Source organism: Xiphophorus hellerii, chromosome 8 (assembly GCF_003331165.1).
Source record: "Xiphophorus hellerii strain 12219 chromosome 8, Xiphophorus_hellerii-4.1, whole genome shotgun sequence".
In the NCBI taxonomy this organism is placed as follows: Eukaryota; Metazoa; Chordata; class Actinopteri; order Cyprinodontiformes; family Poeciliidae; genus Xiphophorus; species Xiphophorus hellerii.
Window position 1 is genome coordinate 17548845 of NC_045679.1, and position 16895 is coordinate 17565739.

The 16895-nt window shown below is 36.5% G+C and overlaps 1 protein-coding gene across 1 annotated transcript in view; it reads right to left on the minus strand.

Annotated features, from left to right (window-relative positions):
* Window positions 1–732: 732 nt before the first annotated feature.
* Window positions 733–16895, minus strand: part of brinp1 (bone morphogenetic protein/retinoic acid inducible neural-specific 1) — a 117049-nt gene continuing 100886 nt past the window's right edge. Inside the window, exons 6-8 of the mRNA XM_032570103.1 lie at window positions 13409–13645; window positions 10135–10357; window positions 733–3200 (exon numbers count right to left, since the gene is read on the minus strand). Of these exons, the coding sequence (XP_032425994.1) occupies window positions 2060–3200; window positions 10135–10357; window positions 13409–13645 (1601 nt within the window). The 3' untranslated portion in view covers window positions 733–2059. The remainder of the gene's footprint in view (window positions 3201–10134; window positions 10358–13408; window positions 13646–16895) is intronic.

The following is a 16895-nucleotide window of genomic DNA, read 5'->3' on the forward strand; positions in this document are numbered from 1 at the left end:
GAAAAAGCTGGTTTTGTGTTGCAAAATGTATTGAAATCGACTGAAATTGGAGCTCCCAAAACCAATTTTATTAAATGTTTTTGTGATTCCAATTTCATTGTTGCTTGCATCAAGTCCTTCACAACACAGGATGATTTGCACATCTACGTCTTAAAATGTTTCCTAAAAATTTGTCTCACAACAATAACAGCAGTTATTGGTAAAGAACACAAGAAAATACATCACAAAAAATACACATCATGATATTAACATACATTAAATTAACGACGCAACAAAAAACTAATACATAGGGTTTACCAGAAAAAAAATAAATGATCTTTTAAAAAATATATGAGTAGGTATTTTTTTTTAAAGCCGACACATTTTACTCCATAAGCTCATTTGTGTTTCAGGGGACAGCAATATATAATATATTTTTTTATGTGACACTTTGTAAAAGAAAATATTGGATTTATACAACATACCAAGTTTGTTTTTGCAGTGAAGATTTAGTGAATGAGTCCACTTGCAAATATCAATCACATCATTGTGTTTCAGTATTGGATTACCAAAATAAAATGTGACCATCAAATACATAGGTAGTGTTTTATGTTTAAGACTGAGTGTGTTGAACACAGTTGCAGTTCTTTTTATACCTCCAGCAACATGCAGAAAATGTCAAACTTCTTAACTCAAAACAAAAAGAGAAATTTTTACATGTGGTCATAAAAAGCTTACAGAGTAACACTTTCAAAAGGTATTATAAGCTTTAATATAAGATTTTCTTCTTTTTTCCTGCAGCACAAAATACAAGTTCAATGGCTTTAACGACACAATTTCACTCAACATGTTATGTCTCCACTCATCATATTCCTTTTTGCTGTGCTCTTGTCTGAAATCTTCTGAGAGAGTTGAACAAAGACATATAAATGGAACAGGTACAGGGTGAACTTCATGACTTACTGTATGTCTACCTCAGGGAAGTGTATGGCTTTAGGTTGTCTTGCAAATGTGGCTGAATGATGAATGTTTACATTTTGCTCTCAGTGCTGAAAAGCTCCACAGATCAGCAATCACAACATGTACATTTTGCAAAGCTGTACAAAATAGCATTGATTGTTATAATCTTCAGACCACAATATTGCATTCACGCACCAGGAGGTATACTGCCTTGTGAAAAAAAACCAAAAAAAAAAAAAACACACACAGCTGGAATTTCATACACGGTGGGGGAGAAAAGCGTTCAAAATGCAAGATTCAGCAGAGACTTGGGTCAGTCTCAAGTGACACATTCAATTAACAAACGGCGTTAAGCGTTAAGCCAAAAAAAAAAAAAAGAAGAGGTTTACAGACACACTCGCATACATTCACCCACACATATGTATATATAAACAGCTGGCTTTTGTTTTCAACATGACTATCCATTACTGCCCTGCTGTGTGCCTCGTGTATCAGAACAATGACAGTGTTAAATACCTTTCTAAAAGCAATGCAGATTCACTGTGGGTTCTGAAACGTAAGAAATGTGATGACTACTTACTCACTAGAGCTTTAAATTTCTTACAATGTATAAACATTTTAATACTAAACTGTTTGTTATGTTTGAAATACTTTGCCCAGTAGGTGAAATAAACTTATATCTGGTCTGCCATTGTGTTTTCTGTACCTTTAAAAATGTAATCTTTTTTTCCTCAAGAAAGAATGGCAGTATCAGATGCAACCTTTGATCCCTTATGTTATAATCAAGGCCTCCTTTTCATCCAGTACATAGATATACTTGTTTTTTTTTCACTTTCTCTTTTTAAGGTTCTTTAAGGGAATTACAGACATGCTGGGACAAGTATGATACAGTCCATACAGTGTTTCCATTGATCTTTTTTTTTTTTTTTTTTATCTGCCAGAAAAGCTTTTCATCACTGCCTCTTTCTCTTTTTTAAGAATTATACTTACAAAGTTAATATTACATCAAAAGGCAGAAAAGGTCAAAAAAGAAAAGAGAAAAAATAAGACTAACATCCCCTCATAGTTAATTAGTTGGGTGTTTCTCTGTTGCTTACCGTCCTTAACATTAATGTTTTACTCAACAAAGTTTTGCAGTCAGGTGGTCTGATTGTTTGAGTATTTCTGTGCTGTACATGTCCAAGGCATGGTTCACTCGAATCATCTCGCTGTTGTTGAGCTTCAGCCTATGCTTCAGCATACAAGAGAAAAGGTCCAGCTGTGGTTTGCCGGGTGCAGAAGGGGGGGCTAAGCGATTAATCCGATCCCTAATGTCCAGCAGCAGTAGCATCACAGATGAGGACGAGTAGAACTGAGTTCCTTGTGTATATGACTGGTTAACCTGCTGCACGGCGCTTCGCAGCAGGTCAGCGTTAAACCGCAGGCTGTAACCAAACACCTGGATATCGGAGATCTTTATGTAGATCTGCCGCTTGTTGGGGTCTGCGAGATCCACTGGACCCTGTCCCGTGTCATTACGGAGGCCAGTCGGAACCTTAGCACGGCTGCGCAGGTAAATGTGCACAGTCTCAAAGAAGGTCTTCCACCTGTTACCCAGCAGGAGAGTCCAGTTGAAGCACTGTGAGTTCTGCAGTCGAACTTTTTCCCATCGTGGGTAACCGTGTTCACCAAAGGGCATGCTCCAGCCTTCTGAGTGGCTGCCACTGAATGGGTTAACATAAACAAAGAACATGGGATCAATGCTGCTGTTTCGCATCTGACAGATTTTCATTGACAAACCGATGATCATGTGGAGGTAGTCCATCCGATTTTTGTTACTTTTCAGAGTCAGGGACATACGCTTGCGCCATCGTGGGTCAAAGAATGTCTCCAGTCGGATCTCGTTGCTGATGAAAGTGGTGTGTATGTACAACCGTGAATCCATTTTCTGCAGCAAGTATTTCAGCTCCAGGTCCTGAAAGTCCAGATCAGTTTCAAAACTGATGAACTGCTCGCTGCGTTCTGAGTCCACATTCTGCGGCTCACAGCGGCCACGGTACAACTTGTAGCCTTTGTTGCAGGAGCCACATTGTGAGATGTTGGCCAGGCTACACATGGCACAGCTGTTGTTGCCGCCTATGACACACGGGATGGGTCGCTGACACAGAGTTGCACCTGTGTGGCACACACATGCCTTTTGGCTCTCCAGGAAGGTCCCCCAGAACCCATTCTCATTGCAATACAGGAAGGACTGAACCCTGTTGAGCCACTGCATCACAGATCTGGAGTGATAGAAGGAAAAAAAGAACAAAACCATGAACAGCGAGTACAATTTTGATTAGGTCAGATATGTGTTTCTTTTTTGGTTATTGTTTAGTTTTGTTTTTGTGAAATGGCTGCTCTATATATAACACTCAGCATAAAGTTTGGAAGAAAAAATATGATGTCCCTCAAGGGAAATAATTGCATTACGATAGGAAGCATTAATTGCTATTCTTATCTAGTGTATTCTTTCCCTCAAGGCATCTAGCCTTGTCATCTTGACAGTGCTGTAACTTCTTTTCTGACTAGAGGAGGTGACTTTTTCAGAGAGGCTGGCAAGTGAAGGTTAGTTTATATATTATTGAAGTTTTGTATAATAACTCTGACGTTTGACACTGCATTCTGAGCAGGGCAAATAAAACCAAAGTCTAAAATATAGTTTCATTTAAAAATACACAGAACCACATATTGCTTTTTGCCGTTTTTTGATCATACTGAAAGGCAAATGAAAATCCGTTCTCTGGTTCTTATTTTCTTATTGCAGACTGAGAATTGGAGAAGTGTTGGGTATTATGCTTTCTTCAAGGCAATCAGAAAAAAACTTTATAGATGTTAAACAGTTTTAAAAATGCATTATTTTTTCAAAAGTGTTGAAAATACGCTTTCATTTCATGAACATGTCTCGTCAAGTCAAATACATTGACAGCAATGGTTGTTTTTATCAAAAAAGGAACTTAATGAAATTCTAAGACAAATTAATTATTGATCCCCAGCAATGCCAACATATTCTTGATGTTGGCATGATCTATTTAGATTTATACTTTTTAGAGTTCAAACACTAGAAAAAAATAATGATTTCCAGTTAGGTTTATTTTTTAGAAAGCTTAATTTAATTTGGGATAATTCTTCATTAGTTTCTTTGTGTCTGTGCTGTACCACTGGCTAGCTCTGTTAGCTCATCTTTGTTTACTGACATTTCCTTCATATAGGGTCAGAGATACAATTCAATGTTTAATCAGTTATGTCCATTTGCTTGTGTTTCCCTGTATGTGTATCTGTTTTTCTAAAGGCATTAAAAACTTTTGGCAACTTTATCTTACAGCTTTGTTTTCTGTCAATAAAATTTCAACTTATAAATGTTCTGTTCTTTGCCAAGTTCTACATTTGATTAAGCTTACATTCAAGTGTACAAATCACACACCATAGACTATTGTGTCAACAATATTTATACTCACACTCAGCTCAAATGTACTTATTATTTAAGATATATTAAAGAATGAAAATGTAGCAGGGTGTATAGCAGCCAATAATGTAATAGTGGCTGAAAATGTAACACATGCCAGGAGAATAATTCTTTTTTGTCCTTTTAATAGTAACAAAGCTAATAAAACAATAATGCATCAGAGATATTATAATGTGGCAATAGGAAAGTCATATTTTATCCATCATGTTAAATGGTAATACATTTTTCACTAGTAAACACATTACTAATATAGAAATAAAAGTGATTAAACCATCACCAATAATGGCGTAACACAGAAACAGGACTACATAACTTGGAAATAAAAAAATCCTCGTTTTTTTATGGATTTTGCTAATCAAATATGGGTATCTTAATCTTCCTGTTAATTCATTAAGGGTATTGTGAGTGACGACATAGGAAGATATTCAACAAAACCTTTAATTTAAATATTGGGGCTTTGTGGAGATAATTCAGTAATTTCATCTAAGGGAAATATAGATATTACACTATTTTTATGCCACACCATTATTATAATAACCCAACCAATGGTTATTACATCATCTGTGGGTCAATTACTTTATGATATTAATGGCATGTTATTATTTTATTACATATACATTTGCAAAATGATTGTTGTTGGTCAATGTCTAAGCAAACAAATAATAATAATTAAAAAAAAAAGCTCATGGTTTGAGCAAAAGTTGTTAGACTGACAGGAAAGAACTCGTGTTTGACACAAACCTTTCTGTGTCCGTTTTTGTAGTGGACATTTTTATTGATTCTAAGTTGTTATAAAGAGTGAAAAGTGAACTGATGAAAAAGAAATGCAATCAAAAATAAATCTTTGTTATCCCTTTTGGCCCTATGACAAACTGAAATACTATAATTATATCTATGAGCTCAGGAAAAGCATTAATGAGGACACGGCAGCTGTTATAAATCTGTCATTTTGATTGGATTAGAACAGAATGTTTGCTCTAAAAGGAAATGGTGCTTGACATCCTCCTTCTTGTCTTAATCGTGGCTGACTTTCAGAAAACACATGCTAACAGCATTGGCTTGCTTTAATAGGGACTTCACAGGTCAAATTATTCAGTTATTGAATCACCAAGAACTTCAAGAAGAGAGTTTGGAGCTGCGAAATATGACTTGTGAACACTGACTTTACATATTTATTAAAACTGTCACTATTTGCTGATACATGATATGAGACAGATGATCTGTGAAAAAAAATCAAGTTCCTCTGCCTCCCCCATGTGGTCCTACAGCCATCTGCAAAAATACACCACTCGGTAAGAAACAACCAATCAGAGCCAGGAGGAGGGTCTTAGCACTGTTGTCTTGCAATCTCAAAGCTGGGGGTTTGATTCCTCCTGCCACATGTCGATGTGCCCCTTGACAGATAGGAAGGAAATTTGGGGTTGCCTACTGATCTCCAAATCAGTGTATGAATCTGTGCATATTTGTCAAATTGATTGGTTGAATGTGGCTCTATGAGTGATTAGTATGACGACTAGCATTTCTAGGCATAAAAATGCTTTTTCCTATGATTGGCATTTCTAGAAATGCTTTTCTTTGAGTAGAAGCATTTTCAATGAGTACTGTGACATACCAAAAATAAAGCATTCAGAGATCATTCATTTGTTAGGTACCTCTCATCCAAGAGAATGGGACTTTTCTAATTTTTCCCCAAAACACCGTCATGAATAAGTGGGCATGAAAACAAAATGATGAATGGCTCTATAGTGATAATAAGAAAATGTATCTTACATTCATTTAATTGAAAAATACAAATGATCTAAGATATGTTTACTGAAAACCTACCTACAAAGGGCTTATGATATGTGCCATGTTAAGTAGAATTTATGACTCTTTTGTTGTATGGAGGCTGAGGTATTAAAACGGGTTTTACCCTGGACATGAATAATTAAACCGAGCATATAAACTGGATGCAAATTACTTGGCTCGGAATGATGCAACTCCATATCTGTCACTATTAATCATTTACTTGAAGATTCCTAAGTTCATTGTACCTGAAGCAAGCTACTAATAAAGAAAATGCACTAGTAAATCTATTTAGGGGTTCCACTCCGAGTGATCACAACAAGAATTTATGATGGTTGTAATGAATGGAAATATAGACCGGAGCAATGGTAAACTTTCTATGTGTAGCTTTAATTATAGCTACCCAATAATACACTACCTTCCTTACATCAAGTGAAATATATTTACTTGCTGGCTGTAACTTTCTTAAAATGGTCAAAATTCTAAGCTGTAATTTTGGATAGTTTGCTCTGTATCATTGTGCCTAAATAAATACAACAATGAAGTTCCTCTTTTATTATCATGAATCCATTTTGCAATTAAACTAAAAGCTGCGAGGGACCTGAGTGATCTCCTGAGTGATCTTTTGGCCCATTAGTACGAATACATGTCTGTGCAAGAAAATTAAATAAAACCTGCTTCTTTGAAGTTTCATTAAGCCCAACTACATATTACAGTACTTCTATTTTTAACTAAGGTATGAATATGCTGTTTATTTGCTCAATATACAATGCCCCAAGCACTGAAACACCATTAAGTAAGTTCCCTTGGCAACACAGCATAACAGCAGCTTTTACTTTTCTGTTTTCTCATCTAATTTTCTCCTGCAGAACATTGCAACACTTACACAAATGCAACCCAAGACCGCCTAAAAAGCACTGGGTTCTTATGTCTTTTGAGTATAACATACTTATATTTGCCACCAAGACAATGACATTGACATTCTCTTCTTATCTCAGTAGTATCAAGCCATTAGCCCTTTGGTGGGTTTAAGTGTGTGGTCATGTGCATCTTTTAAAACTTCAATATGTACAGTAGAAGTGTTGTAGACGTTAATAGGAATGCAAGTGAGTTCACATGTATAACTGTCAATTTTACATGGTTCCCATGAGGACGTCCACTATTCCTAACTTGTTTATTAGACAGGTATCGTTCCAGAGACTGCATTGTAGGTGATGCAACATGTAATCAAAGGCCTCTCTGCAGTGTCTTTATTTAAAGGTTGGAAAGTCTCTTACCATAGGAATGCAGAATATCTCAAATCCCCAATTAACATAACATTACAGCATATATTCAAGTAAAGTTTTAATGCATGTATATTTTATATATAATGTATGTCACTGATTTCGTTGATGTCCTTAATAAGGGATATATGTAAAAATTGGAAGAATTCAAATGACCTGATATTGCAGGGTATGTAGCTAATGTGTATCAGGTCAGCTGCCTTAACAATTTTTTATTTTTATTTTATTTTTATCATGTTCTTCAATGTTAGAGGTTCACCTTCATTTTCTTGATATTTGTGTGTTCCCACAATAGTTTGCTGAAACTTTTGGTATGTCTCCTGGCAGAACAGTTGCAACTGAAGCAGATTTGTAGGTCTTCATATGCACACCGATCTCTGCCCACAGATTTTGAATGAAACTGAGATTTGAGCTTTGTAATGGCAACAACTAAGAAAACTTTCTAGCTGTTGATATCTCATGATCCTGCCACCTTCTGTGCTTCACAACTAGGATGGTGTTCCAAGGCTTGTAAGTTTTTCCCTTTTTCCTTCAATTGTAACGATTGCCTTTATGAAGAAAAACTTCAGGACACAAGACATGTTTACAGAGTTCGTTTATTGCATTTTTCAACTATAATCTGTCTCTATTATGTTCATTGATGGAGAAAATATTTATTCCTTTTTGAGTGTCTGTCATGGCTACTTATAATTAGCTCCAAAACAATTAATGTCAGAGTAGTTTCTGAGGAGGAGGTCCTCGACCCACTAAAAATAAAAAGGACTCGCAGAGGGGTTTCTGGTTCAACTTATAAAAGTAACAGAAATATTCTCCAGGTTGACTTCATACAAAATTCAAATATAAACTTTATTTTGTGATACAAAAATTGTTTGAGTTCTCACTCCATCACTGCGTAACAATCAGACCAAGCAGAGCAGCTGTCTTTTCTTCTTAATCACAGCAGGAGGTTGACCTGACTAGGAAGAGGCTCTAAGCAAAAAATGAATAAGCAATAGCTCATCTACCATCTGTAATCATGGGCATCATTTTGGATCAATAATAACATAATTTAGTAAATAGGTCATTTGTTAAATACTTAATAGGCTCCAACAGCGGCCTTCAGGTTTTTGTGTGTGTCTGGAAGGACTGTCTCTGGTTTTAAGTCTTTTGCAACTTCATAGTGATTTTCTTTGGGACTGCTGTTAATTTAGCTCTATCCATCTTCTCTTCAACTCTGATCATCTTGCATCACTGATGCATAAAAACATTCCTAAAGAATCCTAAGGATTTCTTTCAACAATAATCCGTGCCACTCTCCTGCTGTATAGGGATAATATTTGTCTTGTTAACAGGCTCCCTCACCTGAGCTTTGGAGCTTAGCACCTCCTCCAGACATACTTTGTCATTATTCTATCAGGTCACATTTATTTGCTGCTTTGTGTTGCTCTGCCACATAACGATTGACTAAAATAATGGTTATAACATGAAAATATAAAACAAAAGTTTAAGAGGTAAGCATACCTTTGAAAGACACTATGTGGGCTGATATGTACTGAATACGTTTTGCTTACAGCTACCTGTTACAGGCTGCAGAGGTAAGGCATGAGACTTAGAGCCTTTACTGGTAATAGAAGAGCACTTTATTTCAGTAAGAGAGAAGGGTAAAGATGAGAGCTGATTTTAAAAGATTTATGGCATGACTGCCAAGCTAAACTCGCATAGTAGGTGAAAAAGCCTTTACACAGCTTTCTAGCATTGCATCTTTGAAACAGTCATAAAGGTTCAAATACCTATGTTCTAAAATGAACAATGAAAAATGAACATAGGGAGTCTGAGGGGAAATTGCATTGTGCACAACAACAGCAACTCCCCTGCAGAACATATATGAGACCTTAAATATACATGATGAAATCAAATAAATCCACCATCTGATGCAAAGCTGTTTCACACAGACAAACAAATAAACAAGCTGCTCTTATTTCCTGTGCCATCAGGCACTCTCGATGTTTACTCCATGGAAGAGGAAGCACATACTGCAGTTCTTTGATAACACTTCAGAACAGACCCTATGCCAACTCTCACACAAATGTGGGTGTGATCCTTTCTGTCAGGGACTGAAGACAGTAGCTGATTTTCAGGCCACTTAAATTAATATTTTACATATTCTTTTCCCTTTTTTATGGCAAAATAACTAATGCTGGACAGTTTTTGCTGGCATTTCATCTGGCACTCCCCATTTTGTGTGTTTTTGCATTGTGTTTTTTGATTTGTGAAAGCAGATTGGGGAAATTCCTGGCAGTTCCTGACACTATGGCACATCAGCAGCAAGGCTCTTAAGCTGCAACTGCAGTACGTGGTGACAGATGTGTGCAATGACCTAACAAGAAAACTCCCACAGCTACATTTTCTTTTAAGACTGCTAAGTGAAATAACAAGAGTAAGCTGAAGCGTTTTGTGCATGTGCAAGTCTCAGCACTAAATGGATTTGATATAAAGTAAAAGCACAACCTTGAAGAAAAAATATATTAGGAATTGCATGTTTGATTTCCATGCTATATTGAAATACAAAAAAGTATCTCCAGCGATATTATTTTCTTAAAAAATAAATATATAAACACTAAGTCTTTGGTTTAGTAAATCCCCATGGATATTATTTTTACTCACCTCTCTCTTGGCATTTGGTGGCTGGGATTGTGAAGACAGCGGATGCTGAGGCTGAATAGCTTGCGGGCGGTGCGCTGGATTTTGAGCCGCTGGATCTCCAGGGAACTCTGAAGGAGTCTGTAACGGGCCTGCAGGTCCCAGTCGCTGCCCCACAAAAGATGCACACTGCTGATGGGCAAAAAATGAGTGGACGGGAGTCTCTTCAGGAATGACTTGAACTCATCTAGAGAACAGTGGAGGGACAAGATGGGACAAAACAAAATGTAACAGGATAAAGACTGAAATTAAACAGAAGTAATTTGTAGCCAGATGAAGACAAATTTACTGACACAAAACATTTAACAATGACTATTCCTCATTACACAGTCTCTTATAAATGGGCCAGAGTCCTGAGTCCTCTCTTTTGCACTTTATTCTTTAGTATAACCCTAACGTATTAAGGTTTAGGGACTGACATGACATAGGAAGAAGTTGCTGAACAATTTTATTGTTGATTTAGCAGTATGTTTTTAATATTTAGTGATGTTTTCTTCTGCATCTTTGGTTTGAAAATTTAAGGCTGATTCTGTTGTTCAAGTGCAGAACTGGAAGTAGTAATCATCCTCTCCTCTCAGTTCTTGGGTACCAAGATTACTGCCCCCACATTTTTTCAGCCAGTCTTAGTGATTGTCCAAGTGGTTATCATACAGCCTAAGATAAAATTTTCTTGTTTCCTCTTGAGACCACTGTTTTGTTTTGTTAATTTCTTAGCAGCAATTGATTTAAGATGTTTCTTAACATTTCTTTAAATACAACTAAAATCGTTTTATTCCTGTTCAGATTTTGATATACTAATGTTAAATGATTCAGCAAAGCTTTAATATGAACTAAAGGATTTTAATCTTGAATAAATGGAAATAATTAATATCCTAAATGCTGGCTCATCAAGATTGAGTTGAAGATGTTTGCCAAATACAATAAGAACTGTTCTAATCCTGTTCACAATCTGAAATGTTAAAATGAAATGTTTTTTTCAAATGTAATATTTTCTAAATAAATTTAATCTTGAATACTAAAAGCACAAGTTAAAATAGCTCAACAAAGCCAGGAATATTTAATGAATCATTTAAAGAAGAGACAAAACACCAGAAATCTCATATCATTAGACTTTTACAGTTAAGGTGATGTAAAAATGTAAACCTAAAAACAAAAGTACGGAATGAATAAGAACACAGTTTAGCAGAAATGCAAACCACAACAAGCTTTGGCACACTCAGAACATAGATCCACATTTTCAAGAAATGCACCTGCAAAACATGCTGGCACTCTCCTAGACCTGTCCTCAAGACATTTTAACAGTATTAACCAGAGTAAAGAGTTCTTTTTCAGTCTCAGCTGTGAAATGTCAGAAATCCCTCCACCTTCCTCCCTGGCATGTCAGAACTCAGATTTCCCTTTTTCTTCAAAGGACCCAGGATCCATCTCCTCCTCCTGTTTTGAACTTGCCACAAACCTGCACCCAGCTTTCAGAGATGACATAAACCTTCTTTAATTCTTTCCTAAACAAATCTGAGCAACACCAGCACCTAGCATTCAGAACTCTGTCAACATGAAAAAAAGAAGCTACATTATCATATTGTGCCCCAGTGGCAGATATGCAAACCCTTTTATACAAGCTTCAAAGAATTCAAGTATCATTTTCCTTTACACAGCAACCAAATAGTCCACATGGTGGTTCTTATCTGAACCCACCCAGCACACCTTGTCGAAAGATTAGAACTCATAATTTAACTTTTCCCTCGTTTTATATCAATGTTTGCTCACATCAGCTACAAATATTTGAACTGAAAGTTTTTTAACCAGCCAGATGCCACTTTATAGTGGCAGCCACCAGTTTGCTGGCACCTCTGGCAAAGGCGTAGATAAAGCCTTCAAAAAAGCTCATATTAGAGTAGAAAAATATCACCCTGAAAATTTTAGAGGATGCCAATTTTTGAGTATATTTATTTAGTAGGGAAAAAAAAAAATCATATTTACAAATGTTTGTTTTTCAAAAAAAAGAAAAAGTTTTTCAAACCTCTTAGCACTTTCTACAATCCCCTTTGGTCAAAAGATTGTCTGTCTGTCTGTTGCATGCTTTGCAGTAGTTAACTAGTTTCATTGCTCTTCTCATGAGCATCTCACAAACTGAGACAGACCTTAGCTGTGATTACTGTTATAACCATAACGCAACGTGTGAGTGTGAATGCAGTGTGTGTCTTTTTGTAATAACAGGGGAGACAATTCAACTAATACTAACAGCATGCAGCAATTTAGCATGCACTGTGAACTGGCACAGTATGCACAATGAACGTGTTGTCACTGGAGAAACTGGGCTACTCCTGTGAAGCAATGGTGGGATGTCTGTCATATCTAATAATTCCCTTTTAAAATCATTGAGACATTTAAAGCCTAAACAGAAATGTGAATATTGTTGTCAACGTTATTGATTGATTTTATTTTATTTTTTTAAAGATTAGTTGCCAAAGCGCAATATACTTTCATATACCACAAAATAATATTACACCAGCTTTATCCCAAGCAACTGCCAGTATATTAGTGAGCCTCAGACCACACAGTTAGCCAGAGCAGCAGCCGCAGCTTTCCTCACAGCCAGGGAATTTACACAGTCAAAGCTCTTGCCTTGTGATAGGATTACCAAGCAATGGATGTGTCATGTCCAGTGTGAGATCATCTTTTTTCTGAACCTAAAGAACATATCCCTATAGAGGCAGTGTTGAAACAACTGACTATTGATTCCCAGAAATGTAATAAATGTTGCTACAATGCAATGCAAATTAATTTCTAAAACTCTACATCTTTTATCTTTGCTGTCCTCATTCATGTCACTTTGTTGAACATTAACATGTATGTGTATATGTGTCTCAAAGAGTTTACACTAGGAACCCCTTCAATTCACAATGATATTTAACTTATTAATCAAACAGAGTTAGACGTAAGTGGTGCCTTGGAGCAGCTATACTCTAAAAGCTAATATTTACATTCTTTTCACAATGTCCAAATTTGACATGTATTTCCATCACTTTTTGTTGAAAACAGAAGCCTCTACAGGATAACCCTTTTTCTGCATCTTTTGCATCTTATGTGCATGGGTTTTTTTTTCATACTTAAAAAGATCTCACAAAAAATAAAAAAATAAAAAGGCCTGTAAAAGGAATAACAAACAGACTTCAAATCTTTTGATAGTCACAGAGGTGAGTCAGGTTAAACTATTTTGTAGAAGTTTTCAGCTTACCAGAGTTTTCAAAATCTTTATAAGAGGCTGCCCAGGACTCAGACATCACCAGCAGGGTGTTTTCCATGATCTGGATGTCAGTGATGGGACAGTTGCACTGGGGATAGTCATCAGCACACTGACAGATGCACTGGTTGTTGTGGCACACATATTCACCCTCTCCGTTGCACATGATGTAGCTCAGAGCTGACTGGACAAATTTCTCCTGCAGGTATTCTGGGAATATGACCTGAAGGCCTGAAACAAAAAAGCAAAGTTTTGCTTGAAAAATGCCGACAACATCCATTTTTCTTTCTTTTTTTCCCAACAATATACTAGATACATGATTGAGAAAACAATAATCTTTGTTTAACTCAGAACAGAATAAATACAAATGTTCTGTTTGTATTTATTATGAAATTATATGTAAACATTTTGTTGTATTTAAATAGTAAAGAAAAATAATAAATCAGAAAAAAAAAAAAATGTAATCAGGTCATGTTAATATTTTGTGTTATATGGTAATGTGTAAGCAAAATGTTCTACAAAGGATAGCAGCATTTATACACAAGAAACAAGTTAGTTTGGTAGTCAGGGTTTAAAAGATCTGAGGTCCTTACCAGGTCTTCTGGTGACCCGCAAGAATAATCAGTGTTTTATATTAACTGTAAATACCCAACTGAATCGCAAGGGTCCTTCAGAAGTAATGTACCCCATCCTGACAAAGCAGGACATAGGGAATTTTACACCTTATAAATATTGGTGTAATTTTTATATGGCGTAACATAAATACCAACATAGGTAACATAAAAAATGAGGTTGTATCAAAAGAACAGAAATACTACAAAGGCATCACTGCACAAAATCCTTCCCAAAATTTAGTTTATATATTCATGTTTTTACCTATAAAACACATTTTTAGCATGCAGAACTACACAAATTTAAGATGGGACAACCACATTCTTTATATAGAAAATACATTTTCAGTTTTATTGAAGTAATATAAAAAAGAAACAGTTTCATGCAATTGAAATATTGGGATTATGCTTTTCTCCACAAACTGGCCTGTTTTGAAATCAATAATTTTGAGCATAATTTGATAGTTGAAGTTCTGATTTCCCCAGACCTGGGACAACTCCCGTACTTGCCATCCCTCCGATCACGTCTATGTTTTAAGCAGTTGACCATTTTATTTTTCCTGAAGTACACAAAGAATTAATCTCTTTTCTTTGAGCTGTTTATGGTGAATCACATATAATGTGACAAGGAATGGAAAAGCCTGATGCTGGCTTTGACATATTTAGCTGATATTTTTGTAATAGCCTAATTTGTGATTTAAAGATTCATTTAAAGTTCCAGAGTTCAAGCTATTCATTCTTCAGTATCAATGACAAACTTTTAATAATTCTTAGACTCCCAGCCAATCCATATCCCTTTGGGGATCTCACCGAATTAAAGCTTGGACATTTTGCAGTTCAGGCTTCCACTTCAGTTCAGACCGGAAAAAATAAATCCCTTACTCTACAAGCCACTGGATTGGAAAAGAACTAAATAGATTTTTCCTTCTCATATGAAACAACATCTTGGCGAGACCGTATTTTCTTAATAGCTTTTCCTTGAAGACAAACTGTGCTTCAGTACAAAACATATGCAACCAGGAACTAGGACACAACATGTTATTGAATGATGAATAATTACATTATTCCTCCTGCTCACAATTTATTTTCACCTTCGGGTGAAAGGCGGAATCCACTTATGCAAAGTCAACTTAATGTGGCTAAAATGAAAGGAAAAGTAAGCATATAATTTCATATTGTACACATGAATCATTTTCCGGGTGTTGTCAAGGAGTCAAATGGTATCTCATTATGCATTTGCATGCAGCAATTAATCCTCCTTATTTTCACCCACAAACAAACGTTGAACATTACTGTGGGTAATTCAGAAACAGATGAAAGCCTTAATGGTTTGGATCTGAAACAGAACACTTCAATAGTCATCATCATGATGACAGCCTCTGAAGAGAAGTAACATAGTGCGCTTTGGTTGTTCATGGAAAAAAAAGAAATGTTTTGTATTTATTCTCCAAGCTTGGATAAAGACAGTCTTTATTTAAATCTGTTCATAAGATCAAATCAGACTACTCAAAGGAATTCTTCCACTTGCAGATATTCAAACACAGCCCCTACACCTTGCACCAAAAGTCTACAATGCATACCTCTTTTTTGCATAATCTCTTCTATTCCCCACACCTCATCAGAAGCCCTGCCCATCAGTGATGAAGGGAACAGAAGGAAGCAGGGATGGAGCAAGTAAAGAGGATGGATAGATCATGTCTGACCACAAAAGAGTTTGGTTGCCCAGGGCTTTTTCTCCATCAGGCTTGTCTGGATCCAATATTCATTTAGCTTGATGTATTCCTGGGCTTGAAACTTTAATGTGATTTGTGGGAAAATCCAGATGGCAAGTTCACGGATCAACGCTGCTCCCTGACAGTGCTGGTGCCAGCGGCCGCCTGCACAATAACACCGATTGCCTCAGTGCTCCCCCAACGCCACGATCACTCCCACCACGAGACCCTCCCCCATTTCCTTATCTGTATAACTACACTGCATACCCCAGCTCTACCAATGCACACATATACTGTCTTTTTTATATTGGTGCATTAGTGCTGAAGAATTGAAGAAGAAACCATTTGAGAGTCTGACATTCAGCTCAACTCTATTGGTCTTGCAATCTCTTGTATTTCACTCTCCTTTGCTCTCTGTGTTTCTGTCCATTCTCTTCCTTTGCGTCTCTCTTTGCCTCTCACTCTGTCTTTGTACACATCTTCTACTGTCTTACTTCATTATAGTCACTGTTACTCCTACCACACACATCCATGTGCCCCCTGACTCCCCCCATCATCCTTTGGCTTCCATTCACTCCATCAATCACTCTCTTCATTCCTGTTTCTTCACCTCTTCTGCTCTCCCCTTCATTTTCTCCTGCTGAGTGTGCATTCAGATATCAGAAAATTCATGCCCTGTGTTGCTCTGTCTGCTACTATGCAGAAATGATGTCACGTAATAAAAGTAAATCTATCAACATTTGTTAGAGCATTGTCAAAATGAGCAAAAGTATGGGAGCCCACAGGCTACAAATAAAGAGAGAAACCAATCAGATATAAAAACATTTATCTTGTGACTTAGCAAGCTTTTCTAGGTTAGCGCAATAACACGTGACACAATTGAAAATGATTGAACCATAAAGCTAGTTTATTGGATTATGAGTCAGGCATGTGTTGGGGGAAACACTAGATACTGGAGTATAGGTGTTACACTTACCGTCATTTAAGAGGAGATGATGAAATGAAAGGTACATATTGCAGCAGCTTTGCTGCTATTTGATAACCTCCAACTTCATGCTCTGTCAGTGCAAATAATTCTCTTCAATACAGATGCCTAGCTTGCTCTAAATAAATAGCGCTGCAAAACGGCACATAATCATATTGCATATAAGCTGATAG